The sequence below is a fragment of the Natator depressus genome, chromosome 6, assembly GCF_965152275.1.
Source record: "Natator depressus isolate rNatDep1 chromosome 6, rNatDep2.hap1, whole genome shotgun sequence".
NCBI classification, from domain to species: domain Eukaryota; kingdom Metazoa; phylum Chordata; order Testudines; family Cheloniidae; genus Natator; species Natator depressus.
The window spans coordinates 102,135,357-102,163,279 of NC_134239.1; the positions used below are offsets into that span (position 1 = coordinate 102,135,357).

Below are 27,923 nucleotides of genomic sequence, written 5' to 3' on the forward strand. Positions count from 1 at the left end.
GCGTGGCAACATGACCCCAGGCGGTGCGAGACACTGTGGCTGATAGAGTCTGCAGCACCGCTCCAACTCCGCCCCTCCCGCCGGGAACGCTACGGGGCCTCTTGCTCACTCCCTGCCCCTCCTCTCTAGGACGGGCGGACGCTCGCGGCAAGGGGCGCGGCCTTGCTCCGTCCCTGCCCCTCCTCTCCGGCGGCGGGGGACGTGGCTTCGCTCCGAGCTTCTGACTGCGCCTGCGCATCTGGCGGCCTGGCCGGTGGTGCGCTGGGTCCCTGCGTCCGCCCTTCTACTGGCCACGTCTCCCGGAAGATGGAGCTGAGCTGCCGTGTCCGGCCTGCGGCCTCTGTGTAGCCGCTGCGGCCTCTGCCGCTGATTTAGCCCCTGCATCCCTCGCCCGGCTGCCAGCCGGGTGCTCCCCGCGGAGGCAGGGCGGGCGCCGGGACAAGGTGAGGCCGGGGCTGTGCTGGGGCCTAACAGCGCGGCGGGGGATGGGAAGCGGCGGCAGGGGTGGGGGGGGTCAAGGCCGACTCCTCATTCTGAGCCGCCTGCTGCCTTCCCCCATGTTGTGCTGCCGATGCCGACCCTTCTGCCCCCGCGGGCCCCGTGGCTGTGTCTCCTCCGGGGTCCGGGCAGGGCTCGTGTGGGGCACGGCCCCCCCGAACACAGGCACAGTGTGTCATCGCTGGCAGCCTACGGGGCGCTCCGGGCCAGACTGGTAAAGGTGTATGGGTGCCTAACCCCAGCTGACGTTCTCGCCTTTAAAAGTCTGGCCCTTAGGGCCCGTAGTTAAACATAGTTAAAGAGGTCCTCCAACATAGTTAAAGGGGTTCACACAGTCCACAAGATTAGGAGTTGCACCGATTTTTAAAGCAGACCATTTGTGTTGCGGGGGGGGGGGGGGGTAAGGAGTTCCTGCAAGTGCCTCTGGAGAGGTCTGTATGTCAAAGGTCAAAGAAACTTTTTTCTACTATACACCTGTGGTTATCTGCATCACTTCCCATTTCCCTCTCCATCCCAGTTTGTTTTCCTTTAATCTGCTGCAAGCAGACCATCATTTTATAGTTATAGGGGTTGCTACAGCTGCTAGTAGGTGTTGATGCCCTGAATGACTGCTGGTTTAGTAGCTAAAACTCATTCCTCTACAGTAGAGGTAGTCACGTGAATGGACCCTGAAATCTTTTTACTTACTTATTATAATTATTGGGGTTGGTGGCTTTTTTTTTTTAATTATTTTGTCTGGAGTCTGGACCTTAACTATATATTGACCAAGAAATTTGGACCCTGACAAAAAATAATTGACGACCCCTAGTCTACATTTTCCTGTAAGAACATCTGATTTGGACTCTCTCCAGTAATATGGCTTGTTAATGGATGAAACAAGGACAAAACTATTAACATAACCATAGTTTACAACAAAGATAAACCAGATGCCTCAGTTCATCAACGTATATTTGATCTGTAACCATTTTGTATCTTTTTGCAGCTCATGCTTTTGGAGATCAATTCTGTATATTTTGTCAATAGACATCCATTATGTCTTGGTTTGCTGATCTTGCTGGAAAGGCAGAGGACCTTCTCAACAGAGTCGATCAAGGAGCTGCATCAGCTTTGAGCAAAAAAGATGGTACAGGGAATGTAATATATGATAATACGGATTTGGAGTCTGCCGGTGAATATCCTGAACTGCACCAGCAAACTGGAGAATTGAAATATCAGACATCATCTAAAGCAACCTATATCTCCTCAGCAGCTGATAATATTAAACACCAGAAAGCTACAATCCTAGCTGGAACTGCAAATGTCAAAGCAGCATCCAAGATGTCTTCGGAGGCCTCTTCTCCAGCAGAAAGTGTTTCCACACCCAGACCTTCTTCCCAGTTTGTGAGAAGGAAAAAGTCTGAACCTAATGATGAGCTTTTGTTTGATTTTCTCAATAGTTCTGAGAAAGGAACTAATGGACGGATGGACCCTAAAAAGGAGAAGAGCAAGACAGTTGTTCTTCAGAATCACTCTCTGACTTCAAGCATTAGTTCTATGCCTACAAGTACACAAAATGCAAAAACTACTGAAGACAATTCCATCAGGAGTCAAAGCCATGGTAGCTAACTAGAACTATAGATGTTTATTGAACATAGGTATATTTAAAACCATGTTATGTGAAGGGTAACAAATTTACTGACAGTAAATGAAATAGATTCTAATATGAGGGAAAGGTGTTCTAGAGTAATGGTAACGTGGTTGGGAGACAAGAACCTCTTAATTCTAACCCCAGCACTTCTATTGATTCACTGGGTGGCCTTGGAATAACCTTACCTATTTCCCTCCATTTCTCCATATGTAAAATGAGTAGAATACATGCACTGCCTCACGAGAGTGCTGTTACTTAGTTGATATCAGTACAGTTCATTGAATATTTAAAGTACTGTAAGTGCATGTATTAGTATTATTAAATCAAACCTATTGTATTGAAGTTGGTAAAGAGACTTAGCCTTCCCCTTATTATAGTTTCTACTCCTTAAAATTGGGATATGTTTATAGTTAAGAGTTCTTATAACTCTCTAATGATTGATCACAGCTAACTCAAGATGTATTAATTGTAGATTCAGGTCACGTGGTACCCTGATTATGATTACAAGGTATGCCTGCTTTGCCCACTATAGCATCTTGAGTTTGCCAGTCATTGGTATTAGTTAGATATGTGTCTTAGTGTACCTGACATAAAAGACAATCCATAACTTTTGTGGGAGCTAGTTGTAAAATGGAGATGGGCTATTTGTGCATTTTATAATTATTGAAAAAAATAAATGTATTGTCACACAGTGTCTGGTTATGTGAAGACTGTATAAACTAAAAGGAAGGGAATGGCACTTAAAACGTTTTAACTCTAGGGCAGGAGATTCAAGAAGTATTGAACAAATCTTGCTTGGATTTATGGTGCTGTTTTCTTGGTGTGTCAGTATTCAGAATTAATGGCCCACCCCATTTCCCTAGGGCACTGTGTGGTGTGGACTGTTGAAGGTGGAGCAGGCTTGTTGGTGAGCACAAGGTGAAGTAAAGAGTATGATGACAGTTTAAAACACTGGATTCAAATGGACACCCTTGCTTTGTATTGACTTCAGTCTGCACTCACTGGTTTTCATCTGGTTATCCAAGGTGGATACACTGAATCTGAAGTAAAAATAACACGTGTGGAACAGCTGTTTCTTTACTCTCCCTGCATGTCATACTGTTTCATATTGACACCAGTGCAAGGCTTTACATATAAGGCCCTATAATATACGCTCATTGGCATCTAGAATGTTATATAAGACTTCAGTAACCCCCTATTAGGAATCCAAATCCCGTGTGTGTGTTTTCTGGGTGACTTGGTCAGAGCACTGTCAGCTGTTAGTTTAGAGTGTTCTTTCTATCAGCATCCACTCTATAAAATAGAATTGCTACTTAATTCCCATAATTCAGGGAATTTATATGCAATTAGGATTTCTAGATACATGAAAATTACAAGGAACTTTTGAATAGTATTACAAAACCTCTTACGGAAGTATGAGATGAAGCAAGAATAAAGGAAATATTCTACAGCCTACTACAGGGCTTCAAATCATTGTATTTTCCAGTGTTTTTATAGTAAACATTTCTATGGTAAAAAGTGCCTCCCCTCCTCCTCAAAAAATACATTGATCAAATACTCTGAGGCCAGGTGGTTAGTAAAGAAGTTGGTGAGGAGATGAGTATAATTGAAGTAACCTTAATAGGCTATCTTATATAAAGTGAATAAACTGCACTCTTCTGTGTTTGGATTAGATTTTTGAGGCAAGTTTTCTGCAGTATAGTCATGAAAATGTTAACATTTTCCCATCTGAAATATGACTCTTTGTTATAACCAATTGCTAACAGTTATGCCATCTGTGGCTGTTCTCGCTGCATTATACTATGTACGAGAATATGGTATTATATAGGTCTGTTTATTGTGAGTAGCTATTCAGTGATCTACTTTAATGGTGAAATGTCTGTCTTTTATATATGTGGATCATTGTTGGTCTATTTACTGTGAGTAGCCATACAAAACAAATATACTTAATTTAACTCAGATTTCTTTGTACAGAAACTCCTGATGGCTCTGATTCTGGATTGGATACACAAGTGGATGTTACAAAAGATTCATCACTGAATACAGCAACTAATCACAGCCTTTCAGCTAATGATGATTGCAAATCCCACGAACTGTCCAATCTTCGCCTGGAGAATCAACTGCTTCGGAATGAGGTTCAGTCTTTAAATCAAGAAATGGCTTCATTAATTCAGAGATCCAAAGAAACACAGGAAGGTAGTCTAGTTTGGAAGCTTATATTTCAAAATATTAACTGGTTTTGAGATTCTAGTAAAATAGAAACCAGTAGTGACTCTCCATCAGTGACTTGTGTTCAGATTCAGGTACTTCTAGTTGAATCTGTAGATGTGGCTTGTCAAGCATAGTGATTGCTGACAGTCTAAATGGATACTAAGCTGGAGAGAATGAAAAGTGTCTTTGAGCTATCCACGTTAAGCTCATTAGCTCCTAATGAATTTAAGACAAAGATGTTCTGATATGGTGGGTAATATGGCCTTCACTGAAACCATCTGGGGGAAAAAAAATTTACTTGAGATAGTTGGGAGGAGTAGTCGTTCTTCAACAACAACAAAATAAGAGTGGTGATTAAAGGGACACAATCAAGTTAATTAGACCCAAAATTTAGATTGTGTAAAAACAAGGTTTAGGAAAGGCCACTGCTATTAGAAATGTTTACACATTTTAAAAAAAGTCTGACCCTTTTTTTTTTTTTTAAAGGGAATAACAATCCCCTGCAATATTTGAAACCCAAACATTATGGCATGTATTATGCAAATATATGAGGCCCAGAAACTGAAACAGTCTAGAAAATAACAGTAAAAAAGTCAAATTGACTGACTAGTCTATATGTTCCTTGCCGAAGCTAATTGAAATGCAAAATAAGCCAATTAAATTTGTAATATTGTTTAACTAATCAAAGCTGATAATACCACAGGTTAGGGAAATCTTTTTTTAAAACACTACTGCATATGAATTTTAACCTGATAATTTTGAGTAAAGGTTAAAACTAATATGGTGTTTTGTTTTGTTTAAAATGAACAGTACAAACTCAAAGATGTCATCTTAACATGGACTCATTGACTCTAGTAGTTGTGCCTTTTTAAGTTTTATTTTGTGCTTCAACAGCTTGGGTTAAGAAGAGAATCTGCTCCAGTGTTTTAGAGTCAGCTCTCGCTTTTTTTTTAATGTTTTATAAACTCAGCTGGTTGCACTTAATTTTTTCTGGTATGGATTGTGATACAAGTGGCATTCTAACCACGTGGCATCTAATACTGTTTATTTTTTCCTTGAGGCAGCAGATTTTATTGTATGTATGCAAATGTATCCTTTTTCTTTTTTTTTTTTTTGTAGAATTAAAGCATGCCAGAGCAAGGGTTGAAAAATGGAATGTTGACCATTCAAAGAGTGACAGGGTCGTTCGAGAACTTCAAGCTCAGGTTGATGATCTTACAGAAGCTGTTTCTGCCAAGGATTCCCAACTGGCCGTGCTGAAAGTGCGGTTGCAAGAAGCTGATCAGCTACTGAGTACTCGGACAGAAGCCCTGGAAGCATTACAGAGTGAAAAATCACGGTACTTTAAAACCCATTCCAAACAGTAGTAATAGGTTGGAGAATTCAAGCTATAAAGATTGGTGTTTTCAGTAGTCAAAATGACAGTTATCACTTTCCTATATATCTAGATTTGAGCATTTTAGTTAGGAAAAAATGTAAGTATTATTTAAGGCTTGATTCAGCTATCATTATACTTAACCTGAGCGTGCCATTGACTTCAGTGAGACCAGGTCAGAGACTTGAATAAGTTTAATTGCCACTTGCTTGTGTCAGTGTCTGTTTGTGACTGAACTGATATAATTGTTCAAATACATTTTATATAAACCATTTGTGTAATTCTAATGTTTGAGAGAGAAGTCTGAAATTTGAGATCTCGCGTTGGTAGAGACTATATTTGCCTTTTTGGCCAAATAAAGTATGTTTGCCTACAAGTGTAAGAACTTTTTTCTCTTTTCTGTCTACATTGGGTGTTCAGTAGTCAGTTGAATACTTGCTCCTTTATTTAAAAAAACAAACCAAACCTAAGAGTAAAACTCTTTAAATTCTAATTCTAACTTGGGCAGCAGAATATGTGGGGTGCTTTTACTTTTAGATGAGCTGTAGGTTTTATTCTTACTATTCTACCTGTGTTCTGAAGTACTGTTTAAGAAAATAGAATTTTTTCTGCATTAGAAAAGAAAAACATTGCAAAGTGAAAACCAGGCAAACCATTTGATTAGCACTGTCTGACATAAGAGAGTTTGAAGAAATCACCTTATTGTTTCTACCTTGAAAGCATAGTATATAGGCTTACGTTTCAATGACATTCTATAATCTTTTAGAATAATACAAGACCACAGCGAAGGGAGGAACCTGCAGAATCAAGCCCTTCAAACTGTGCAGGAGAGGCTACATGATGCAGACTCCGCGTTGAAGCGAGAACAAGAAAGTTACAAGCAGATGCAGGTTAGATGTGAAAACGGAGATGGAGTGTCAGATTCTGCCTTTGGGTTCCTGAAATCCTGAGATGCTAAGTGCCTTCAACTCCCATTGATTTTGCCTGGAGTTAAGGGTTCTGAGCACTTGGCAGGATCTGGCCTCTGAAGAAGTAGGTGTCCCTTGTACACTAATTTATTTAGCTTTTTTAAATTTTATTTTCCAGAATCAGTGGTGAAACAGTCCAGAAACTATTGACCACTTTTATTGTAGTTCTGTTTTTACCAGACTTTGTTAGTGTTTCAACATAAAACTCCTCTTCAAATAGATTTGCGAACTCATGTTGCTAATAGATTACTGAACTAGTTTTAACCTTGTTTACTTTCCATAGTTTATACTTTTTGCTTATTACTTAACTGCACTTAATTTGGACAATGGAATCCATTGCTCCATTTTTTTTTTTTCCTTCTGATTCTCCTGAATTAGTATGCTTTTTGGGTGTTCACTCTACTGCAAGAAAATGTTAAAACCTGCTGCGGCCAGGGGAGAGGCACCCCAAACCAAGCCAGCCGTGGCTGGGGAAGAGGTGCCCCAGCCCCACCTCTGGGCCAGCTGCGGCTGGGGAAGAGGCGCCTATCCCATGGCCCCAACCCCAGAGCCGCTCTGGCAGGGAGAGGCAGGGAGAAACACTCTCTCTCCCAGCCCCAGACCCGCCTGGGGAGAGGCACCTATCCTGCGGCCCGAGACCCAGAGCCGCCACGGCGGGAAGAGGCACCTCTTTTCCTGCTCCCCTCTCCCCCCCTCCAGCCCAGGTGCTGCTGGGGGGAGTCCTCTTTCCCTGCCATAGCCTGGAGCAGCCTGCACCCCAGAGCCCGCAGCCCCAGTGGAAGGCTGCCCCCCGCCCCTGCACTCCAACCCTCTGCCCCAGCTCCGAGCCCATCATCCCCGGCCCCAACGCAGAGCCTGCAACTCCTGCTGGAGCCCTCACTCACACATTCCAGACCCCTCAATCCCACCCCCGTCACATGAAATTTTGTTATGTGCACCTATATGGAAGTGGTTTACTTCTGAGGGCATTCTGCGCCAAAAAATTAAAAATTCTGCACAGAATATTTTAAATTTCTGCAAATTTTATTTTTCAAATAAATGTGGAGTCTCCAGCATGGCGTTGGGGAGCATAGGCGCTGACTCCATGGTACCAAGCTCCCCGCCGCACCTCGCCACCTCCTCCCCTGAGTGCACTGCGTCCCTGCTCCTCCACGTACTTCACAGCGCTTGCCACCACCAAAGAGCTGGAGCAAGCTCCAGGAGGGAGTGGGAAGAGCGGGAATGTGGTGCGCTCAGGGGAGGAGGTGGAGGCGTGGGGGAGGTCCAGATGCTGGAGGAGCGGGGCGGCGATCCAGCTGCAGCTGGTTGGTGCTTGGTAGGGTGGGGATCCATGTGTGGGTGGTTCGTCAGGATGGTCTAGGTGCAGGGGGAGTGGGGCTCGTCAGGGTGGGTTCTGGGTGCCGGGGGGTGAGGCTCGGCAGGATGGTCTGGGTATAGATGCATGGGAGTTGGGTGGATGCGGATGTGGGAGCAGCTCCCTGTACAGTGATTCTCCCCCCTGCAGCTGAGGAGCAATGCGTGTAGGAAGTGCTGTGGGGCAGGAGAGGAGTTTTCAGAGCTTCCTACAGCCAGGGGGGAAATCTGGGGGTGGGTCTGGCACAGCCCCGGATGCTGTGCAGGGGAAAAGGAAGTCCCGTCCTCCTCAGCCCAGCCAGGACTAGCAGCTGTGTCCAGTGCAGGGTGGGAGTCACCAGCCTGGTCTTCCCTTGTCTTCCTGCCCCACAGTGATTTACTTCTCTGCTGGCTGCCCTGGGCACCCGAAACATACTGCTGGGGAGGATCTCATGATGGCTCTTGTGGCTTCCCTTTGCTTCCCCATCAGTCATTTTTCTGCGGGGAAGCAAAGAAATCTGCGGAGGCCATAAATTCTGCGCATGCACAGTGATGCAGAATTCCCCCAGGAGTAAAAATTAGAGGGAACATTGGTCTAAACCCCCAAGTGGACAGTGTCTTTTCAAGGGGCAATTTGCTCATTTTGTCAGACATATGGCTTAAATAATCGGATGAATTTCCTTTACTCAGTAAAGAAAATATCTGTTGTTTAATGACTTAGATCTGGCTGCTTTCTAGGATTTAGCACTCCATTAAATTTAGTCTGAGTTTTGTCTGAATAAAAAGTACTGAAGAAGATTTTAACCTGGAGGGAGTGAACGCTAATGTCTTGTTTCTTTTATAGTTAGCATTGAAACCTTTTTTGCTAACTGAAAATTGGGATTGTACTAATTGTTTAAACTTTTTTTTTTTGCCACTAATAGAATGAGTTTGCTGCTCGCCTTAGTAAAATGGAAGTTGAGCGGCAGAACTTGGCAGAAGCAGTTACTGCAGCAGAACGAAAATATGTGGATGAGAAGAGGAGAGTGGAGGAGCTTCAGCAGCAAGTCAAAGTAACTAAAAACAGCTTGGAGTCTGTTAAACAGGAATTGGTAGACTACAAACAAAAAGCTACTCGCATACTCCAAGTAAGCATGCAACTCCCTTCTGAGCATAAGTAACTGAGAAGAAATCCAGGTTAATGCAAAAACATTGACACATTTGATTTTAAAGTGGAATGGAACAATGAATCATTGGAATGGAGCATCATGTTTAATTTTTTTCCATTTATGTTTTCTACATCTGATCAGTGATATATTTGCTTTTGGACTTTTTATATCAACAGTATATTATAATGGTGCAATAGATCTTAAAATACATGATGATAGAATTTACATTTAATAGACTCCCATGCTGCTGAAGACTGAGTTAGATAATTGACATTTAATAGACTCCCATGCTGCTGAAGACTGAGTTAGATAATTGACATGAAAATTAAAATCCTGATCCTGCAATATAATCATAAATCATAGAATATTAGAGTTGGAAGAGACCTCGGGAGGTCATCTAGTCCAGGACCAACCCCAACTAAATCATCCCAGCCAGGGCTTTGTCAAGCCGGGCCTTAAAAACCTCTAAGGATGGAGATTCCACCACCTTCCTTGGTAACCCATTCCAGTGTTTCACCACCCTCCTAGTGAAAAAGTTTTTCCTAATATCCAACCTAGACCTCCCCCACTGCAACTTCAGACCATTGCTTCTTGTTCTGTCGTCTGCCACCACTGAAGGCAGCCTAGCTCCGTCCTCTTTGGAACCCCCCTTCAGGTAGTTGAAGTTTGCTATCAAATCCCCCCTCACTCTTCTCTTCTGCAGATTAAATAAGACCAGTTCTCTCAGCCTCTCTTCGTAAATCAGTGCCCCAGCCCCCTAATCATTTTCATTGCCCTCCACTGGACTCTCTCCAATTTGTCCACATCCTTTCAGTGGGGGGGGGGAAGGCGGGCACAAAACTGAACGCAGTTCTCCAGATGTGGCCTCACCAGTGTCAAATAGAGGGGGAATAATCACTGCCCCTGATCTGCGGGCAATGCTCCTATTGCAGCCCAATATGCCCTTTGCCTTCTTGGCAACAAGGGCACACTGACTCATATCCAGCTTCTTGTCCACTGTAATCCCCAGGTCCTTTTCTGCAGAACTGCCACTTAGCCAGTCGGTCCCCAGCTTGTAGCAGTGCATGGGATTCTTCTGTCCTAAGTGCAGGACTCTGCATTTGTCCTTGTTGAACCTCATCAGATTTGTTTTGGCCCAATCCTCCAATTTGTCTAGGTCACTCTGGACCCTATCCCTACCTTCCAGCCTATCTTCCTCTCCCCGCAGCTTAGTGTCATCCGTGAACTTGTTGAGAGTGCAATCCATCCCATCATCCAGATCATTAATGAAGACACTGAACAAAACCAGCCACAGCACCAACCCCTGGGGCACTCTGTTTGATACCGGCTGCCAACTAGACAGCGAGCTGTTGATCACTACCCGTTGAGCCCGATGATCTAGCCAGCTTTCTGTCCACCTTATAGTCCATTCATCCAATCCATACTTGCTGGCAAGGATACTGTGGGAGACCGTATCAAAAGCTTTGCTAAAGTCAAGATATATCACGTCCACTGCTTTCCCCATATCCACAGAGCCAGTTATCTCACACTCTTAAAAAATGTAGTTTTTAATTTTAGTTTCATGCCTGAAATTTTAGAGCCAAATCTTGCTGAGAGATTCAAGCATGGATCTCATATAGTCAGGGGGCAGTAGAGCATATGTATTTAAGGGTAGAATTTAATAGTTAGCATCTTTATTAATACAAAAGCATTTTTAATCTTTCAGTCTAAAGAAAAGTTGATAAACAGCCTAAAAGAAGGCTCTGGCATTGAAGGGCTGGATAGCCTTACTGCAAGCACCATGGAATTAGAAGAACTGAGACATGAGAAAGAAACACAGAAGGAGGAAATACAGAAATTAATGGGGCAGATACAGCAGCTGAGAACAGAGCTACAGGTAGAAATCTTTATATGCAGTCCTTGTAGTTAACCACGTAAGTATGTGGGATTACAGTGGCCTTTGTATTACTTGTATTAGTATCACTATAATGGTATTCAAGACACCTTGTTACGGTTGGAACAACTATTATGCTGCTTGTAACATTTATTTATTAGTATTTAAAAAAAAAGTCTCTTGTGGGTGAGACACATGCTTTGTCATTGATACTCCAGTTTCTCTCCATTCTCCTTGACCACTCCAGTTCCTAGGGTAGAGGTAATAAGGTGTCTGAGGGCATGAGGGGAGAGAGGACATAGGTGTTGCCTCTACTGCTGTCTGTCCTCTTCCCCCATCCCAGGCCCCCATTGAAAGATGGTGTTTCTGCCCAAAAAACTGTCATAGATATTTCTTTGGAGAGCGAAGGGTATGCCTTTTTGTTCTTCTAAGATTCCTTAGGACTGTTGATCTTCACAGTAGCTGTAGTCTTTGGGCAGCCACTGTTCCCTTAGTTGGCCCCAGAGGCAACGCAGTGGGGGCATGCAGGGTCACATGCCACCCCAGATTACCTGGTTACATGGTACAGTTGGCTGGGCCCCCCTCCCTGCAGAGCAGCTGAGCTGGGGAGCTGCGCTGGTCAGGGAGAGGCATAGGCAGGAGCGGAAGAACAGCTGGGAGCTGCTCCAAGTCACGACTGCTGTAACTCTTCTGGGAGAGGCAGAGGAACAGCTGGGAGCTGCACAGAGTGCCTCCCGCTTTCCAGGGATCGCGGGGGCGCTGTTTTCCAGAGAGGGGAGTGCAGCTCGGGGAGGAGGGTGCGTGACTCAAGTTGTTCCAGGGTTGTGTCTCCCTCCCTCGTTAGCAGGCACGGGTTGTCTGTGGTTACCCCTGCTCCCTGCAACGATGTACAAGTCAACCTGGTGAGTCTTCGACAGGATGAGAAAAGAGGCAGTCAGTTGGAGGTACCTAAATATTTAAAAAAAAAAAAAAAGCATATATTTACATAGTAAAAAACTTTTTTTTTTTTTTTTAAATTGTGTATTTGGTCATTTATACCGTGGTCTTTTTTCTTGAAAGCAACGATGGGCAAAAAAGGTGGCTAAAGCCACTTAAGTTCCACTCTGCAGGAGTAGTTTTTGCTATTACTACAGGGATAGCTGTGTGGCTTGATGTTACTGGAACAATAATATTTATATTATTTTTAGGATATGGAGGCTCAGCAGGTTAGTGAAGCTGAGTCAGCAAAAGAACAACTTCAAGACCTCCAAGAACAGATTGCAACCCACAAAATGGCCAAACAAGAAGTGGAGGCTGAGCTGGAACGGCAAAAGCAGGTAAAGAATTAGAGAGCTGAGAAACCTTATTCGAGGCCGTGTACAACCATGGCTTTGAAAAGCATTTTGGCTTAGAGTTGCCAGAGTTACTATGAAGGCTCAAAGGAGAATGCTTCTATAAAGTTTGAAGAGAATTTGTCAGTCATTTGTCATGCATCAGCTGTATTTGAAGAAATTAGTTTGTAATCAGACAGCATTGATGATTTGTCTTGTGGGTAGTTTTAGGCCCAATGATTTCAGTAGGAATTATTTGCCACTGATTTCAGAGGGCAGAATTGGGCATTGTGCCTCTTGCAATCTGATCTGCACAAATACATTCTTCTGCCTTCAGGGAGTTCAGCTTAAGTTAATGGAACCGTTGTGATGGGGCCACTCACCTCACGTGAGTGCCTCCTGTCGGGTGTGCATCTGCCTGCATTCTGTCTCTAGCTGTGCCATTTGTGGCAACTCTTTTGGGCATTTAACTTCTCAAGCAGGTTTTCTATGACTCAGTCCTCTGGCCAAGTCACACACAGTCTGTAGGTGTACAGCAAAATAAGCCCCTTCCAGGGTACGAGTCCAACAGGGCCTATCACAGTGCCCTCAGTTAGTATCTTTAGCCCTTTTTCTGGGCTTAGTGCTCAGCCTCTATCTAGGCTAGCTTTCAAATTGTCCTTTTCAAACAGTCCCTGCTCTGGGATGGAGCAGTGCCCCCAGGGCTCCCTCCCTAGAGACTTTTTGCCTTCTGGGGTACCCCAGCTGACCCCAGTTGTCCAGCTGAGTCGCTCTGTGTTCTGTCCCTTTCCGAGGGTTTATCAAAGTCCACAAATGCTGACCCTCTTCAGAGTATTCAGTCTGCTCCCTGGGCCTGTGTAAACTCCCCTTCTTCAGGGCTTTGGCCACTCTGTCTGTCTGTGGCCAGAGTGGGGAGAACCTGGGCCCTCCCACTACTCTGGGTCCCAACCCAGGAACCCTACAAAAACCAGTGAACCCTGCTGTGTCCCATTTAACTGTGCAGCTACTGTTCCATAGGCCACTTCCCCGCAGCCCTTTCATCCTTTCCTTGACACTTAGTTCAGGGCTGAAGTCTTGCTTGAGTCCCTGCGGTCGGCCAGGAGCATCTTCCTTGCTCCCCTAGTCCCTGCCAGCAGCTGCTCTGTCCAGCTCTGCAGGTGCTGTAGCCAGGAGCACCATTCTTGCATCTCTGGCTCCAGCCAGTGACTGATCTGCTCTGCTCTGTCCAGCAGCTCCTTTTTATATGAGCCTGCTGGACTCTGGTTGTTTCCCCACAGCTGCTCTAGGCAGCCTGGAGGACTCACCTCTACTGCTCCTTTTCTGGGGTGGTGTATGGTAGGCCTGTGAGGCCTCCAGCAGGGGTCTCAGGGTCTGGTACACCCCATCACAACTATACAGGGATCTGATAGGAGTAACTGATTACAGGATTAGGACCTGTGTGTGAGAGCATATTACCCACTATTGGCTGGCTGCAATTTAGAAGGGATATAAGGATGTTTCTGTGGGTGGCTGCTCTCGGAGCTCTTTCTTCAGATCTAGTGATTGGTGGTTTTAGAGCTAGAGAGACAGGATTCCAGTTCTAGTTCTGCAAGAACATACTTTATAATGGAAAGGGGGCTGCCTCTTCATAGTTAGGTTGCAACTACAGTCCCATTACAAGATTGATTTCTATCTCACTTTTACTCCAAACAGAAGAGAGAGCCTCATGCTTTTGTAGTCTGAGTTAAGTCTCATTGACTATTAGAATGTTTTCTGAAAAATGAATTAAACCGAGTAAGTACTCTTGAAAATAAGTCGAGTGTTCCTTTAAAATGTTTGCAAAGCATCTAATGTTTCTTTGGGTCCCTCCATATCTCTAATCAAACTACTCTACATAGCAGACTTGAAATATCAATAGATTTTGACAATGACTGGTGCAAGAGGCAGTTTTTAAGAGCAGGAATAGTAAAATGTATTTTTGAAAGATCAATACATCATTTTCTCTGAAGCCAGCAGCCAAAAAGATAAAATCATGGTGATGACAAATATTTGCATCATCAAACTCTGAACTGATCTGGGCTAACTTTCAAAAGTGAAATGGATACTACAGGATAAAACTATTCCTTTATACCCTATCAAAGGGTATTTCCCCCCTTTCTCCACCCCTCCCCCCCCCCCCCCCCCAGGCCTAGAAGGAATTTCAAGGGTCTGTTTGCAGCAGGTGTGACAGGACTAGGCAGTTTGTGGCTTACCCAAGTTTACACAGGAAGTTGGAAACCGAATTGGGCTTCATATTCAGTCTTCTCAAATTTCTATATTTAAGGCCAAATGTAAAATGAGGCTAATAACATTTACCCCTTTTTGTAAAGTGCTTTGGGTTCTTCAGATGAGAAAGCACAAGATAAGTGCAAAGCATTGTTAGTGACATTTTTCTGATGAGATAACTACAGGTTAGAGAGGCACTGTGTGCATTAGACATTGGCGGTGAAACAAAGAAACCAAGAGTGTAATCTCTGGTATGACATTACAGTAACTTTTTTGCCATTATTCAGAGTGATGGTAGGTTGTGTTGGGCATTCATTTTGGCAAATTTAGGTGTAAGCATCAGTGTTTCTCTCTAATTTTTCCCACCCATGTGCAGAATGAATTTTGTTATGTGCACCACTATGGAGGGGATGTGTGACACATCCCCTCCATATTGGCGCTCCACACAAAATTCATGTGGCAGGGTGGGGCCTAGTGTTTGGAGTGTGGGAGGGGACTCAGGGTTGGGGCAGAAGGTTGGAGTGCGGGGGCGGTGAGGGCGCGAGCTCTGGGGTAGGGCCAGGAATGAGGGGACTGTGGTGTGGGAGGGGGCTAAGGCAGAGGGTTGGGGTGCGGGCTCTGGTGTGGGCCTGGGGATGAAGGGTTTGAGGTGCGGGAGGGGGCTCAGGGCTAAGGCAGAGGGTTGGGGTGTGATGGCTCTGGCCAGGGATGTGGGCTCTGAGGTGGTGACGGGGATGAGGGGTTACATTTGGTGGGGGGGTGGGGACTCCCTGCAACTCCCTCTCCCCGCAGCAGCACGTGGGCTTGGGGTGGGGTGGGGGAGAGGTGCCTTTTCCCTGGCCATGGCAGGTCTGGTGGGGCTGGGCCAGGGGAAGGGCTCCTCTCCCCAGCTGTGGCAGCTCCATCAGGGCTGGGCTGGGGGAGGGGCTCCTCTCCCCAGCTGCGGCAGCTCCATCAGGGCGGGGCTGGGCTGGGGGACCTGCATGGCCCTAAATACCCTGTTGCGCTGCCACGCAGCTTACAGTGAACCTAGGTAAGCATGCATATTGCATCATTTACAGGTGCCTAATGCAAAGGGAAAGAATTATGAAGAAAATAATAAATATTGCCCAGGTAATTAGACAACACATTATTCTTATAAAATATAAAGCAATATCACAACACAATAAGCTTAGCTCCAACACAATATTTTTTGAGTAAACTCAAAATTGAAATAGAGTACAACCCATTTGCAAAGTAAACAAAACCTGAGCACTTCTGTAATACACACATTCATCAGCCTGAGATGCAAATTTATATATACATTGCTTTACTAAAAATTAAAGTGTTATGAAATACATAAATTGATATTTCCCATTTAACAATATTGCTTAAAAGAACATTTTTGCATATTGGAAGCAAGATAACAAAATAATGTACTTCATTCACATTTAATACTTTATTTAAGATTGTTACAAATCTTACATATGTATAAGTAGTTTTATACATATATCTGCATATGTAATATGTACATATGTATATGTAGTTTAAATTACATATAGTTTAAAATTTTAGATAATTTGGGTATACTGGTAGAAGACTGACATCTAGTGGTATAATGGAATAATCCATGAACAACTGAACTTTTTTCTATTTATTTTTTCCTAATATTTAAATACATTCCTACTTGCATATAAGTATGTTCTGTAAGTAGTAAGTCATCACAGAATGTCAAGGTATATCAAGATGTTGCCCATTGCAACAGTGAAAGGTTGGGGGCTGTCAGCCCTATGAGAAGTTGACATTCCTGTTGCCTTCCTCTGACTTGTGTAACATCTGTTTGCTCCTTTCATATTTTGTATTTCCAGTGAGATGGTTTAAACGTTATTTAAATAAAAAAAATTAAAACACTTAAAAATGGGGTACAAGAGAACTTTTTTTTTGCCTAATTCATGCAAAGGGCTTCAGGAAGTCTTGATTACATTAGCCTGTAATAGTTTGAAAATGTGCCTACTTATGCAATCTTTTTTGGACTCCATTGTCCAAATATTGTTACTCTCAGTCTGCTTAGTATATGGTACTAATAAATTGCTAATAAAGGGTTCTGAGAGCATTAGGCCATATTATGCCATTAGACTTCAAGCAGAACTCCACAGTGATTTCTGTGAGGGGTTCTCTGCTTTAATTTATGGCATAAAAGGGTATGTTAATGACTAGTACTATTAGGCTCATCATTTGGTTGAACACAGACCAGTGTCTTATATCTTGATAGACATTTTTATTGTTTGTAAATAAGTTGCCACTGTTAAGGAAAAAATAATGAGGAAGGCTGTAGCGTGTACCATCGTGCTGGGAACAATTTATTTTGTAGGATTATCTGTCCTTTTAGAAGTTACATTTTAATTAGATGCTAGCTTGAACTAATTAAAATTCAAAAGTTCAAGTCTGCTTTAGATGGATGGCTAAATGTTTATTATACCAAAGCAGATGGTAGAGTATATCCTGTTACCTCTGTCTTTAGGAGTGTGGGATATATTCCGAGGCAGTGCTATATCAAGAAAGACCGAGGTGGAGTGAAAACTATGGTAATTTTCTTTTATAGTCATTTAACAAACTGAAATTTCCGTTTTAGGGACATAGTGAGTTATAATAATACCCAAATTAAAGGTAAATCTGGTACTAAGTATGGTGGGTTCCCCAGGGTGCAACCTGGCAGTGGGGTACCGCTGAGCCCTCTGTCTTACCAACCTGGGCTCCCTCTCACACTATGATGTTGTGACAAGCAGCAAACCTCTCCAGATACTGCACTTCCACAGACATCCACAGGCAGGGTCACACCCAGCAGCGTTACATGAATGCTTCGCCTAGCCACTCATGAATTAACAATAGAAAGGCTCTAGCCAGTTCTCCCTGCCCCCCAGCCTGGAACCCCAGGGCTGTACCATCTTGCCCTGGTCAGAAGCCTGACCATTGTAAGTTTATAACCCAGTCCACCCCTCCCTCAATGTGGAGAGGACATGCACCAGCTTTTGTTCCTGAGCAGATTTCCCAAGCACTTCAACCAAAACACAATGTTCTAGGTAAAACATAAGACAGATTTTAAGTGTTTGATCTGTACACTTATTACTTACAAAGTTGGTTACCCAAGAAATAAAAGTAAAATCACAATCTGAGTTCTATAAACTAGACAGATTTGAATCAAGCAGTGTCTCACCGTGATGGTATCGTTCCTGAATACACAGGATTCTTTTTTCCAGTCTGGGACCACCTCCCCAATTCAGTCTTCATTCTCCAGGCGTGTTTCCAGGTGTTTAGTTCTGTGGGGAGAGAGGCCAAGTGATTGTCACTTTCCCTCCTTTATAGTTTCTTCCAGCTTGCTGGAAACATCTGTGATTGTGACATGGGTCAAGCAGTCTCCATTGTCTACATGCTATCACTGAGAAGTCTCCATTGTATAGGTTCCTTGGATAGTCCTTGTGAGTGTGTATTCCCTTTAATGGGCTATTAGAGCATCTGACTCCTCCACTGTTGCACCAGAAAAGCTGGTCGTGGGTGTTCCCAACCTCACAACATATTTCTGTAACATGCACACAGAAAAACTTCATAACTCCACATACAATGATAGCCCATACAATCCAACAGGATATTAAAGTTCAACAGATCAAGTCTTTTAAAATGATACCTCACAAGATACATTTTTATACAAAACATATAATTATATCACCATGGTAAATATCGGGGTGCTGGGATACTACTTTGGAGCACAGTGCCACACTAAGATAGTTGTGTTAACATACGTAACTGTGGTGTTGCATATATGGAGATTGTTTGTTTGTTTCTTTAAAGTGTTTGCTGTTTAGGCTTTTGATATTGAAGACTGGTTGAGGATCAGTAGGATAAGGATTTGTTTCCTTCTGCTTTGTGTACTCAGTGATTTGAAGGGAGAGTACAGTTATGTGCTGCTCTAACAGTAAATGACTGAAGTAAGACAGATTTTAAAAACATCACAGTAAACATGTTAAATCTTTAAATGGGAATTTAAAAGCGCTGTTCAAAAATCATGGTACTAACAAGATCTAGGGTAATCTTCACCGCTCAATCAGTTGCTCTTGGCTAAATCCCTTCCTTCATTATGTTTTCTCTTCTTAGACAGTACGTTTTTTCAGGGCAAAGTAAAACCCTCTGCTTTAGTGTAAAGCCTCAAATAGTGGCTAAAACGTCACCCAAAATACTTTCCAAAGGCTGTCTACTAATCTTTGTTTTGTAACTGGTTGCAATTAATTTTATAGGAACTCCATTACAATGAGGAAGAATTGTATCGGACAAAGAATACCTTGCAAAGCAGAATAAAAGACAGAGAGGAAGAAATTCAAAAACTGAGAAATCAGGTAACTTATTTGCATTTAAGAATATTTAATGCTGTTAAGTCATTAAAAACACTAAACTACCTTCTTTGTTTTAGCTTACACTTTTGGTTGAGTAAAACTCTGTTTTTCATCTGGTTGTAAAGCTGTTAAAATGAAACTGTTAGATTCCATTTGATAAACTTTGGTGCTTGCACACATCCTTTTAATAATCAATCATTCAGATTCCAGTAATGAAACAGAGTATATTGGGTTTTAAGAAAATCTACTCTACAGTGAAAATTAACTTTGGAGTAAATATCAAAAGCAAACACAATTTTAAAATGTTTGTCTTCAGAAACAAAGGGCTGTATTGTCTGATAAGGCCCTGTATGTGCACAAGATGACTAGAGAACCAGGTCCTGAATCCATACATTCTCTCCTGTGAAACAACAAAAAAGGGTATTGATGATTGTATGGGTAGTATGAGTTTCTGAGCTGGATCCTGTTAATGTAACATTTATTTGTTTCATTTCATGCAAATTATATACAAGGCCACACAATGCACTGTAGACTATTACAGGAAAAAATGACAATCTAGTATTAAACACTACTTGCTTTACATTTTGGATGTCAAAGGACTTGAAAATTGTCTTGATATATTTTTCTTTGAACCCAGTGGGGCTTGCTTTCCTGATGATAATGCTTCACTATGCAAAATTTACTTCAGAATGTATGTATTGTCATGTGTACCATGCCCTGTCCAGTGCAGCTGATTTGTATTTGCATTGCCTGAATGCCAATAGTCCATGATCACTCTGGTATCTCACTGCAGACTCTGTACTACCACTTAAAATGTATGATGACCACAGGTGGCTAAGATTCAACTTACAGCAGGTTAGATCAGTGCTACTCAAAGTGGTGGTCTGCGGACTGGTGCCGGTCCATGAGGCATCAGCTGCCAGTCTGCGCACGCATTGGGGGGAAAAAAATTGCCAGTCCCCCACATCAGATAGTTTGAGAAGCACTGGGTTAGATGATTGGGTCAATGTCAGTATATTCAGGCCTTTGCATACTGAAGCAGGTGTAAGATCTTCAATTTAACACCTATTTTGATTCTATATAGGTGCTTTACTTGGCTTTAGTATTCCAAAGGATGCAGTTTCTTGATGCTGGTCAATATTTAACAGTCAAAATGGTCTCTCTTAAGGAATTAAATGACTTCAGTATACTGGTGCTGATGGTTTTAATTTTCTCTGTCCCTGGTGATAACTGGCATGTAACCTTGTCTTTGTAAGGTGAACATAAGTCCATTGTTTGTCACTGCAACTCTATCAAATATAAATTGGAGAGCCTCTTGAGTGTAAACTGCAGATCACATTTGTCTGCCAAGACTTTGTTGCAATCAAGCCTGTCTGGTAGAGCTTGCTTGATGGGAGAAATCTGATGCTCACCCCCTTTTGGAGGCCACATATTGCATCTTCAAGGAGAAGAGAGGGGGAAGAAACACACATTCTTTTTCAGCACAGTAGTTCACACTGAGTGGATTAAGCCATCAGCAAGCACTCTGCTGAGTGTACAACTATGAATTTGGCACATTTTTTTTCCTGGACAACCAAACTTGGCTAAGTTTCCATAATCATGCACAGTTTACAGGATGAATCTTGAGTGTTTGACCTCTACCTGGCCTGTGCTGACTTAGTGTTGTCTGCACCGCCATCAACATGGCTGTTGTCCCACGCATAAGATTCAAGACATGCCTTTAATTGTGTATGAATTGTGAATCCAGTTAGAACCTGGATAGAAACTATAAAACAGAATCACTTAAGAAAGATCCACTTCAAGTGTCTGCTTTCAAAAATCTCTGCAAATTGGACCCTATGGACCATGTTGCCTTAGGCGTGGCCTACACTACAGGCTTATGTTAGTATCGCTGTCGCTCAGGGGCGTGGAAAATACTCACTGAATTCCTGGCCTGTACTGAATTCCTGGTGTAGACAGTGCTATGTGGACAGGAGGACTTCTCCCATTGACATAGCTACCGCCTCTTGGGGAGGTGGATTAACTCTGCCAACGGGGTAGGAGCGTCTTCACTAAGCGCTGCATCGGTGCAGCTACGCCACTGCAATGCTGTATGGATAGACAAGCCCTTAGTCTTGTCCTTTTCCCTCTGCTGTTCGTATCCAGTGCCCATGTACCTCACCTCTCCCTAATTCTCCTTCACCTATGTCCAATTTTGTGCCTTCTTTAATGCTGCCCCTTAGGTTTGTAACAGCCTCCCAACTAACTGGGATCAAGTTGCCTCACTTCCCGCCGTTCTGTGAATCTTGCAGGTGTAATGGCCATGGGTCAATCAGTAATGTATTCCTACACAAGCCAGGAGACTACTAGGATTTGTTGTTAGGTGCAAACTCGCTTTTGTATGGCAATGTTCACATGGGGGTAGCACTGTATTCATAGATACTTGCCAGGAGCTTCCTAGTGAAAGCAATTATCAAGGCATAATGCTTCTACAATCAAATGTCTCTCTCTTACATTTGTTAATGATGGCGGTAGTAGTAATAGCTGTTGCATCGTTAAAATCCTGAGGCATCCCACTCCTTGCATCAGCCTCTCTCTCATAGGACTTAGGAGTTGAACTATTTCAAAGTCTAGATTTAATTTTTATGCTTCATCTTCTGCCTTATATTTTGCACTAACTTTTCTTTTTCAGCTCACAAACAAGGCTTTGAGCAGCAGTAGTCAGTCAGAGCTGGAAAATCGGCTTCATCAGCTGACGGAGACTCTGATTCAGAAGCAGACCATGTTGGAGAGTCTCAGCACAGAGAAGAACTCCCTCGTCTATCAACTGGAACGCCTTGAGCAACAGCTTAAGACTATCCAAGGCAGTAGTACTAATGGACCTACAATTAATATGGCAGGAATTGACAGTGGTGAAGGTAAACATGGAAGGATCATATTCAAAAATGTGTGTGCTCAGCTTAACTAAGGACTCTTATATTCCCCATTCATTTCCCTAAACATCTCTGTATATAAGAAAAATATGGTAAATAAGATGTTTATTGAGTTGATCTTTCCAATTATAACTAGTACAGTCGAAAATAGCCAAATAGAGACTGCTTTTCTATGTGTAGGCAATTTTAAGTGAATTTAATAAAGCAAAACTTCATTCTTCATTCTCACCATTGTGCTTAATAATATAGCAAGTATGTTCTTTTAAAATCAGTTTACCATGACAGCTGCCAATGCAACCGGCAGTGCAATTTCACCTGTGAATTACTTTGTTTTGTGGGTTTAAATATTACTTGCATATGTGTCCTGTAATAATTTTTTTTTTTTTTTTTTTTATGGAAGGGGGTTGGTTGGTTGGGTTTTTTTATGGTTTTTGGATGGTGGGGGTTAGAATAGGTGTTCCATTGTGAGATGATCAAACTTAAGTGGAAGTTTCTGAGAAACCTTGAATGCACTGTCCTCCATTTGGTTAAAATCAGTTTGCCCTCATTCTGTTTTCCTTGGAAATCTCTGAGAAAGTAGCCTACAAACGTGTCTTCTCCACTGAGATTGGCTTGGCTGCTTTGAGTAGTATCATATCTCAGATGTTTCTGAGAAACTTCAGCTGCTATTGGTTTCTGCTTTGATACCTTACTTTGATTCAACTCTACGAAAGAAGTAATTGTGCTAACTTTAAAAACAAAATACACCCACTCCTTGAACTTTGATGTAAAATGCCTGTCCAGTTGTTTGCCTGTGAAATGTCTTTTTCTTTTAAAACTCCCTTTGTCAGGAGAACAATAAAATCTGAAATGACACATTCAGTTTTTCTGCTCTTATAAAGCTAAACTAAAATAAGCCAATTTTGTTCAGTCACACTTAGACTTTCAGACCAGGATACATCTATGAAAATTTTAACCTGGGTCATCTTTTTTCATGATATTATAAAACCCTGAAAAACAGGAATTTATTATCAGAAATGCAGTCAGATACAGCTATTGTATGACAAGAGTTCCTTTGTAATAAAAGTAAAGCAGATAAGAAAATCATTGCAGTATATACTTAAGAAATGATAATGAAGCAAAGAAATTATTTTGGAGTATAAAACATCTGAACTGAATACTAAAATGCTTATTTAGTCGATACAGAACTAGAATAAAAATCACTTTCTCAGATGCATTTTTAACTGAATTGTAATCTTATCCAACAATTCCTCTCAAAACAGAAATCCCCTTTAAATATACAGTGATTCATCTGATTTGTTTTCCGTTGTGCACTGAAAATCTTGAACACTTCAAAAAGGTGAAATTAAACATTAAACTCTGTCGACCCTACATAGACAAATACGTTACCTAGGAAGGCATCTTTAGCCTACTCAGATTTGTTTGTTCTTTTGTTTTAAATAGGTACTCGCATGCGCAGTGTTCCTGTCCTTTTTAATGATGTGGATGCTAACATGGCAGGAATGTATGGAAGAGTTCGCAAAGCTGCCAGTAGTATAGACCAGTTTAGGTAAGAGTACATAAATCATAAAGGAATGTTTCTCTTCTTGGACTAGTTCCTTATACAGTCTTCCTCCTCAGTACACCTTTTATTTTGAATTGTTTCTAATTGTATAAAAACACACCCATACATTTAGTATGGTACAAATTCATATTAAATATTGACATGGTTAATTCCCATTCACTTTATTCCCATCATAATATCTTGTGATGTGAATAGTCTTGTGCTACCACAAATTATGTTAATAGTTGGGTACATGGTACAAGAACCCATCAGGTTTTATTGGACATTGCAGAGTTATCTTGCATATATAAAAATTAACTTTTACTATTGTCATGCTGTCTGCAGCTCACAACTGAGTGCAACCTCAGGGCAAACTGTTAGAAAGCAGGGCAGACACCCCAAACTGGTGGTATGTTCTATGATTAGGTTTCCCCAACCCAGTATCAAGTGTGACCTCCTGAATCACTATAGCAGCCTTACCATAGGGTCACAGTCCACTGGGGCATTTCAGTCTTAGTGATTTGTTGGTTGCCATATACCAAAGATCACAAAATATTCAGGTTGCTCCCAATCTCAAGAGACCAGTCACTTACCTTTAGATATCACACCAAAGATGACACTGGTAGCCAGTCTTATAGTATACTAACTAAGGATTTATGAACTAAGAAAAGAAATGAGTTAGACTGTGGTTCCAAAAGGTGACAGATGATGTAATCTGTCCACTGAATGTCTTTTAGGGCTACCCAGGTTGACCCTGGGGATCTCTGCTTTTGTTTCTTTGCTCCAGCCCTTATGAGAGTCCAAACAGCAAAGATATAACTGTTCCTTCTCGTGATCATCTTTATATGCCCTTCCCGCAGAGTTCAAACCAATGGGACGAGTGCTTTGCACGTAATTTCTTCATGGGTGGATGGGGCAATCAACAAAGTTTTTTGTTTTGTCCTATAATGCCATTTAGTTTTGATAGCCCTTCTTGATGGGTGGGGGAAACCACTCTTACAGCCTAGGTTCACAAATTCAGAGCAGGCCTTTTTACATTTATAAAGCAAACTTATATTTTACTTTGAAACATGAGATACAGACATTACAAGTGAGATTAATGCATGTAGAAACTTACAAGCATTTTACAGAGACTAAACACATTCTTACAACTCTTAACACCCATCTTGAACAATACTAATGTATAGGTGAGCTTCCAGCTATGAATTTGTCAGTGCTCAGCTGATGCTTACAGCCTTGGCCAGAGCTGGCACCTGGTCTTCCAATGTCACAGCCACTACTAATTCTCCTCTTCTTTTCTTCTTCTGAGTCTTTGGCAGAGAAATTCTCTGTCAGAGCTTTATCACTGTCATGTTTCTAAGTTACTTAGACCAGGAACATTCCACCTGATCATGAAATGTGCCCAGTGTGTTAGTTTTACTGTTATGTATTACAGTGTGTCATGGATCAGCAATAAGGGTATGAAAAGTAGCTGTTATAAATTATTAGCTACTTTTTCAGTGTGTTTCCTTTCTCAGATCCCTTTTTAAAATCTTTTTTAAAGTATCCCAGAATAAATCCATGCTATGAACTAAGTATCCTCAAAATATGTGCCTAGAATGAGTCAAACATGCTTTGGAACCTTATTCTGATCTCTTGTCTCAGGAGCTATCTTATCTTAGCCTTTCCAAAAAAAGTCTTCTCTGGAGCTTAAGCTTATGTCAAATTTCAGTTGGACGTAATAGTTTCAAACCCTTGAAAACGAGGATGCCTCAATAGGATATGCTTTGCACCTCTATAGTGATTTTAATATTAGGATTATAAATACCAGTGCTTCCTTGATGAGTGGCCTGTTGTTGTATATGACACTGTGATTTAAATATTACTTCTGTATTTGTATTGTGACTTTTCTACTAGCGTATTTTTATTTTATTAAAGCAGATTACAAGGCCATGATGCAAACTACTGATACGGTATACTTCATGTTGCATTTGTACTAGAATTCTACAGGCTATTCTGTTTCTCACGTATAACTAAGTGTAAGAATGGCACAGACCTCTTTCACTAAGATTTTCGAAAGATCTTAAATGAGTTAGCCAACTAGATCTCATTGTAAGTCAATGGGAGTTGGGTGTCTAACTCCTTTAGGATTTTTTGAAAGCCCTAGCCTTTGTTTCTGACAAGGCCTAATGTGACATACTTATAGCAACAACGGGACTGGCTTTTTTATGGTCAGAAAAGTACGTACAATTTTGTGTTCTGTCTAAAGTCTAGTTTCTCTCAATCCAGTAGCTGTTGTGAATAAGTAGTAAAATTCAAAAGGCAGAAATGTGGAAAACTATATGTATAATACCAGTTTGTTTACAATTTTGTGGGGGTCGGGGTAAAGGAACAGGAATATTTTTCTGTTCTAACATGTGTATTATACTTTCACAGCATTCGACTAGGAGTCTTTCTAAGACGGTATCCCATGGCAAGGGTATTTGTAATCATTTATATGGTGAGTACATTGTTGTGTAGAATTTTTTATAGTCAGTTTTATATAGTATTTGCCTTCGTCTGAAAGGCATTCAATAGTCTATAAAAGAAAAAGGGTATCTAATTAGTTTTGACCATTTGTTGTATTTTATAGTAGACTATAAAGACTGCTTATGGAACATGGGTTCTTGAGTCCTGTAGCTTGACAATATATGTACAGTCTTGCCTTGAATTTGTAGTGCTTTTAAAGTTTTTACATTTGTGTAACTAATACTGGTTGTAATTTTGTAGTCTCATATTGGAAAGTATAGCACATTTCTATGACTGACTAGCTTCCATTAAAATAACAACTTGGGAAACTAATGTTTTAATAACATTTTACCTCAGCCCAGTGATTATTAATCATTCTTTTCAAATACCTATAAAAGCAGTGAGCGTGATTTTTATCTAATTTTGGGCTATAGAAAGGAAGTTTGTTCATCACATCTTGCATGATTGTGAGTGGAATTTCTCCCAGTTTCACTAGAGGGTTAATGTCTCTGTCAGTTGATGTGCTCAGTAGTTATGTAAGTAAGCCCAGCTGCAGTGTGCTGTTGCTTTAAAGATTTCAGTACTCTAACTCCATATTTCATATGCAGTGAAAAATGCCTTGCTTGAGAAAGCGTAATGATGCTTTTAAAATAAATCACTGGGTGAATGGGGTTGCCACTCTTCGGGGATACAAAGCAGCCAAATACACACTTGACAAAATTTAAAGGTAACCACACTTTTCTGTACCACCACCTCTCCCATTTTTTGAGTGATAGATGGAATTTGGCCATTTTAATTCCCCCTTCTCTCTTCCCTTCTAATGTGACACTGCCATTGTACTGTTTAGTAGGTGAACAAAATGCTTTCATACTGAAACTGTTGAGAATTTTACTAATGAATATGGTTCTGAAACCACTTTCTAAGCTGGGTCTCAGTATTTTGAATTAGCTCTGTATGGGGCCATCTGTAATGTAATTCTTTTTTATCAGAAATGGTCAATGCCTAGCAGGACACTCAGACATGCTAATTGTAATTTTTTAGCAAGCTTTTCATAATTTGCTATAAAATGCTTCTTGCGTTGGAATCTGGCACAACGCTTCACTGTGCAAATCAGAATAGTTTTCCTTTGCTAGGTGCAACGGAATAAAATGGAAAGAACCATTAAACAAATGTTTTGTGAAAGGCCTAATGTCTACAAAATTAGCTGCTTCTGTCTACAATCAGAATTACAACCGTTGTAAATGATGGATGGTAGTCAGCGTTGTGTGCTAACTCCTCCTCCTTTTTTTTTCTTTTTTCTTTTGGCCAGGCATTGCTTCACCTCTGGGTCATGATTGTTCTGCTTACCTACACCCCAGAAATGCACCATGATGGTCCAACGGGCAAATAGACTGAGACATACTTTATGCTAGTGCTCACTATATTCTGGACTGCGTGTATATAAAGTGATTAGTACTGAAATATGGGGGAAATCACATTCCTGGCATAATCTATGGAAGAAAGACAACCATCATGCTTGTTTTATCACTACTTTTTAAAACTTTAAATTATTGGACAAATATTACCACGTAGCTTCTTCAGTTTACTTAAAACAGCAGCAGTTTCCAGGGAAAAGGCAGTTGTAAAGCTAAACATAGCCTTTACGTTTTACATCTTCTGATGGTTCATGTACAACATAAGATTCACACCTGCATAGAGATACAAGGATTTCTAAGAGTACAACTATATATGGTACATACTCTAGATCATACTGGACATGGGCTATAATCAGGGAATCTAATTGTACTTAGCAATTTAAATAAAATTTATTCTTCCTGTTTTTCAGTCTTTTGTATTAGTTTTTAATTTTGTTAATATAGGTTGGTTTTTTTTCTTTAATCTGTTAAAATACTGCAGAACTGACAACTGGTGCAATATCTCTTTGTAAATACCTTTTAAAAATAAAATATTATGCATTCTTCTTAGCTTTGTCCATTTAGCACAACAGAAATGTATCTTCCCTGATACGATGAAAGGTGGAATTTTTAGGGG

General features: G+C 41.5%; 1 protein-coding gene across 1 annotated transcript; it reads left to right on the forward strand.

Moving 5' to 3' along the window:
- The first annotated feature begins 216 nt into the window (after positions 1–216).
- Positions 217–27,684, forward strand: GOLGA5 (golgin A5). Its single transcript, XM_074957145.1, has 13 exons — positions 217–443; positions 1,481–2,095; positions 4,100–4,321; positions 5,456–5,675; positions 6,478–6,601; positions 8,935–9,138; positions 10,865–11,035; positions 12,220–12,348; positions 18,855–18,953; positions 21,622–21,847; positions 23,306–23,411; positions 25,821–25,884; positions 27,202–27,684. The coding sequence occupies exons 2-13, from the start codon at positions 1,531–1,533 to the stop codon at positions 27,280–27,282; spliced, it is 2,211 nt and encodes a 736-aa protein (XP_074813246.1). The 5' UTR covers positions 217–443; positions 1,481–1,530; the 3' UTR covers positions 27,283–27,684.
- Positions 27,685–27,923: the final 239 nt, after the last annotated feature.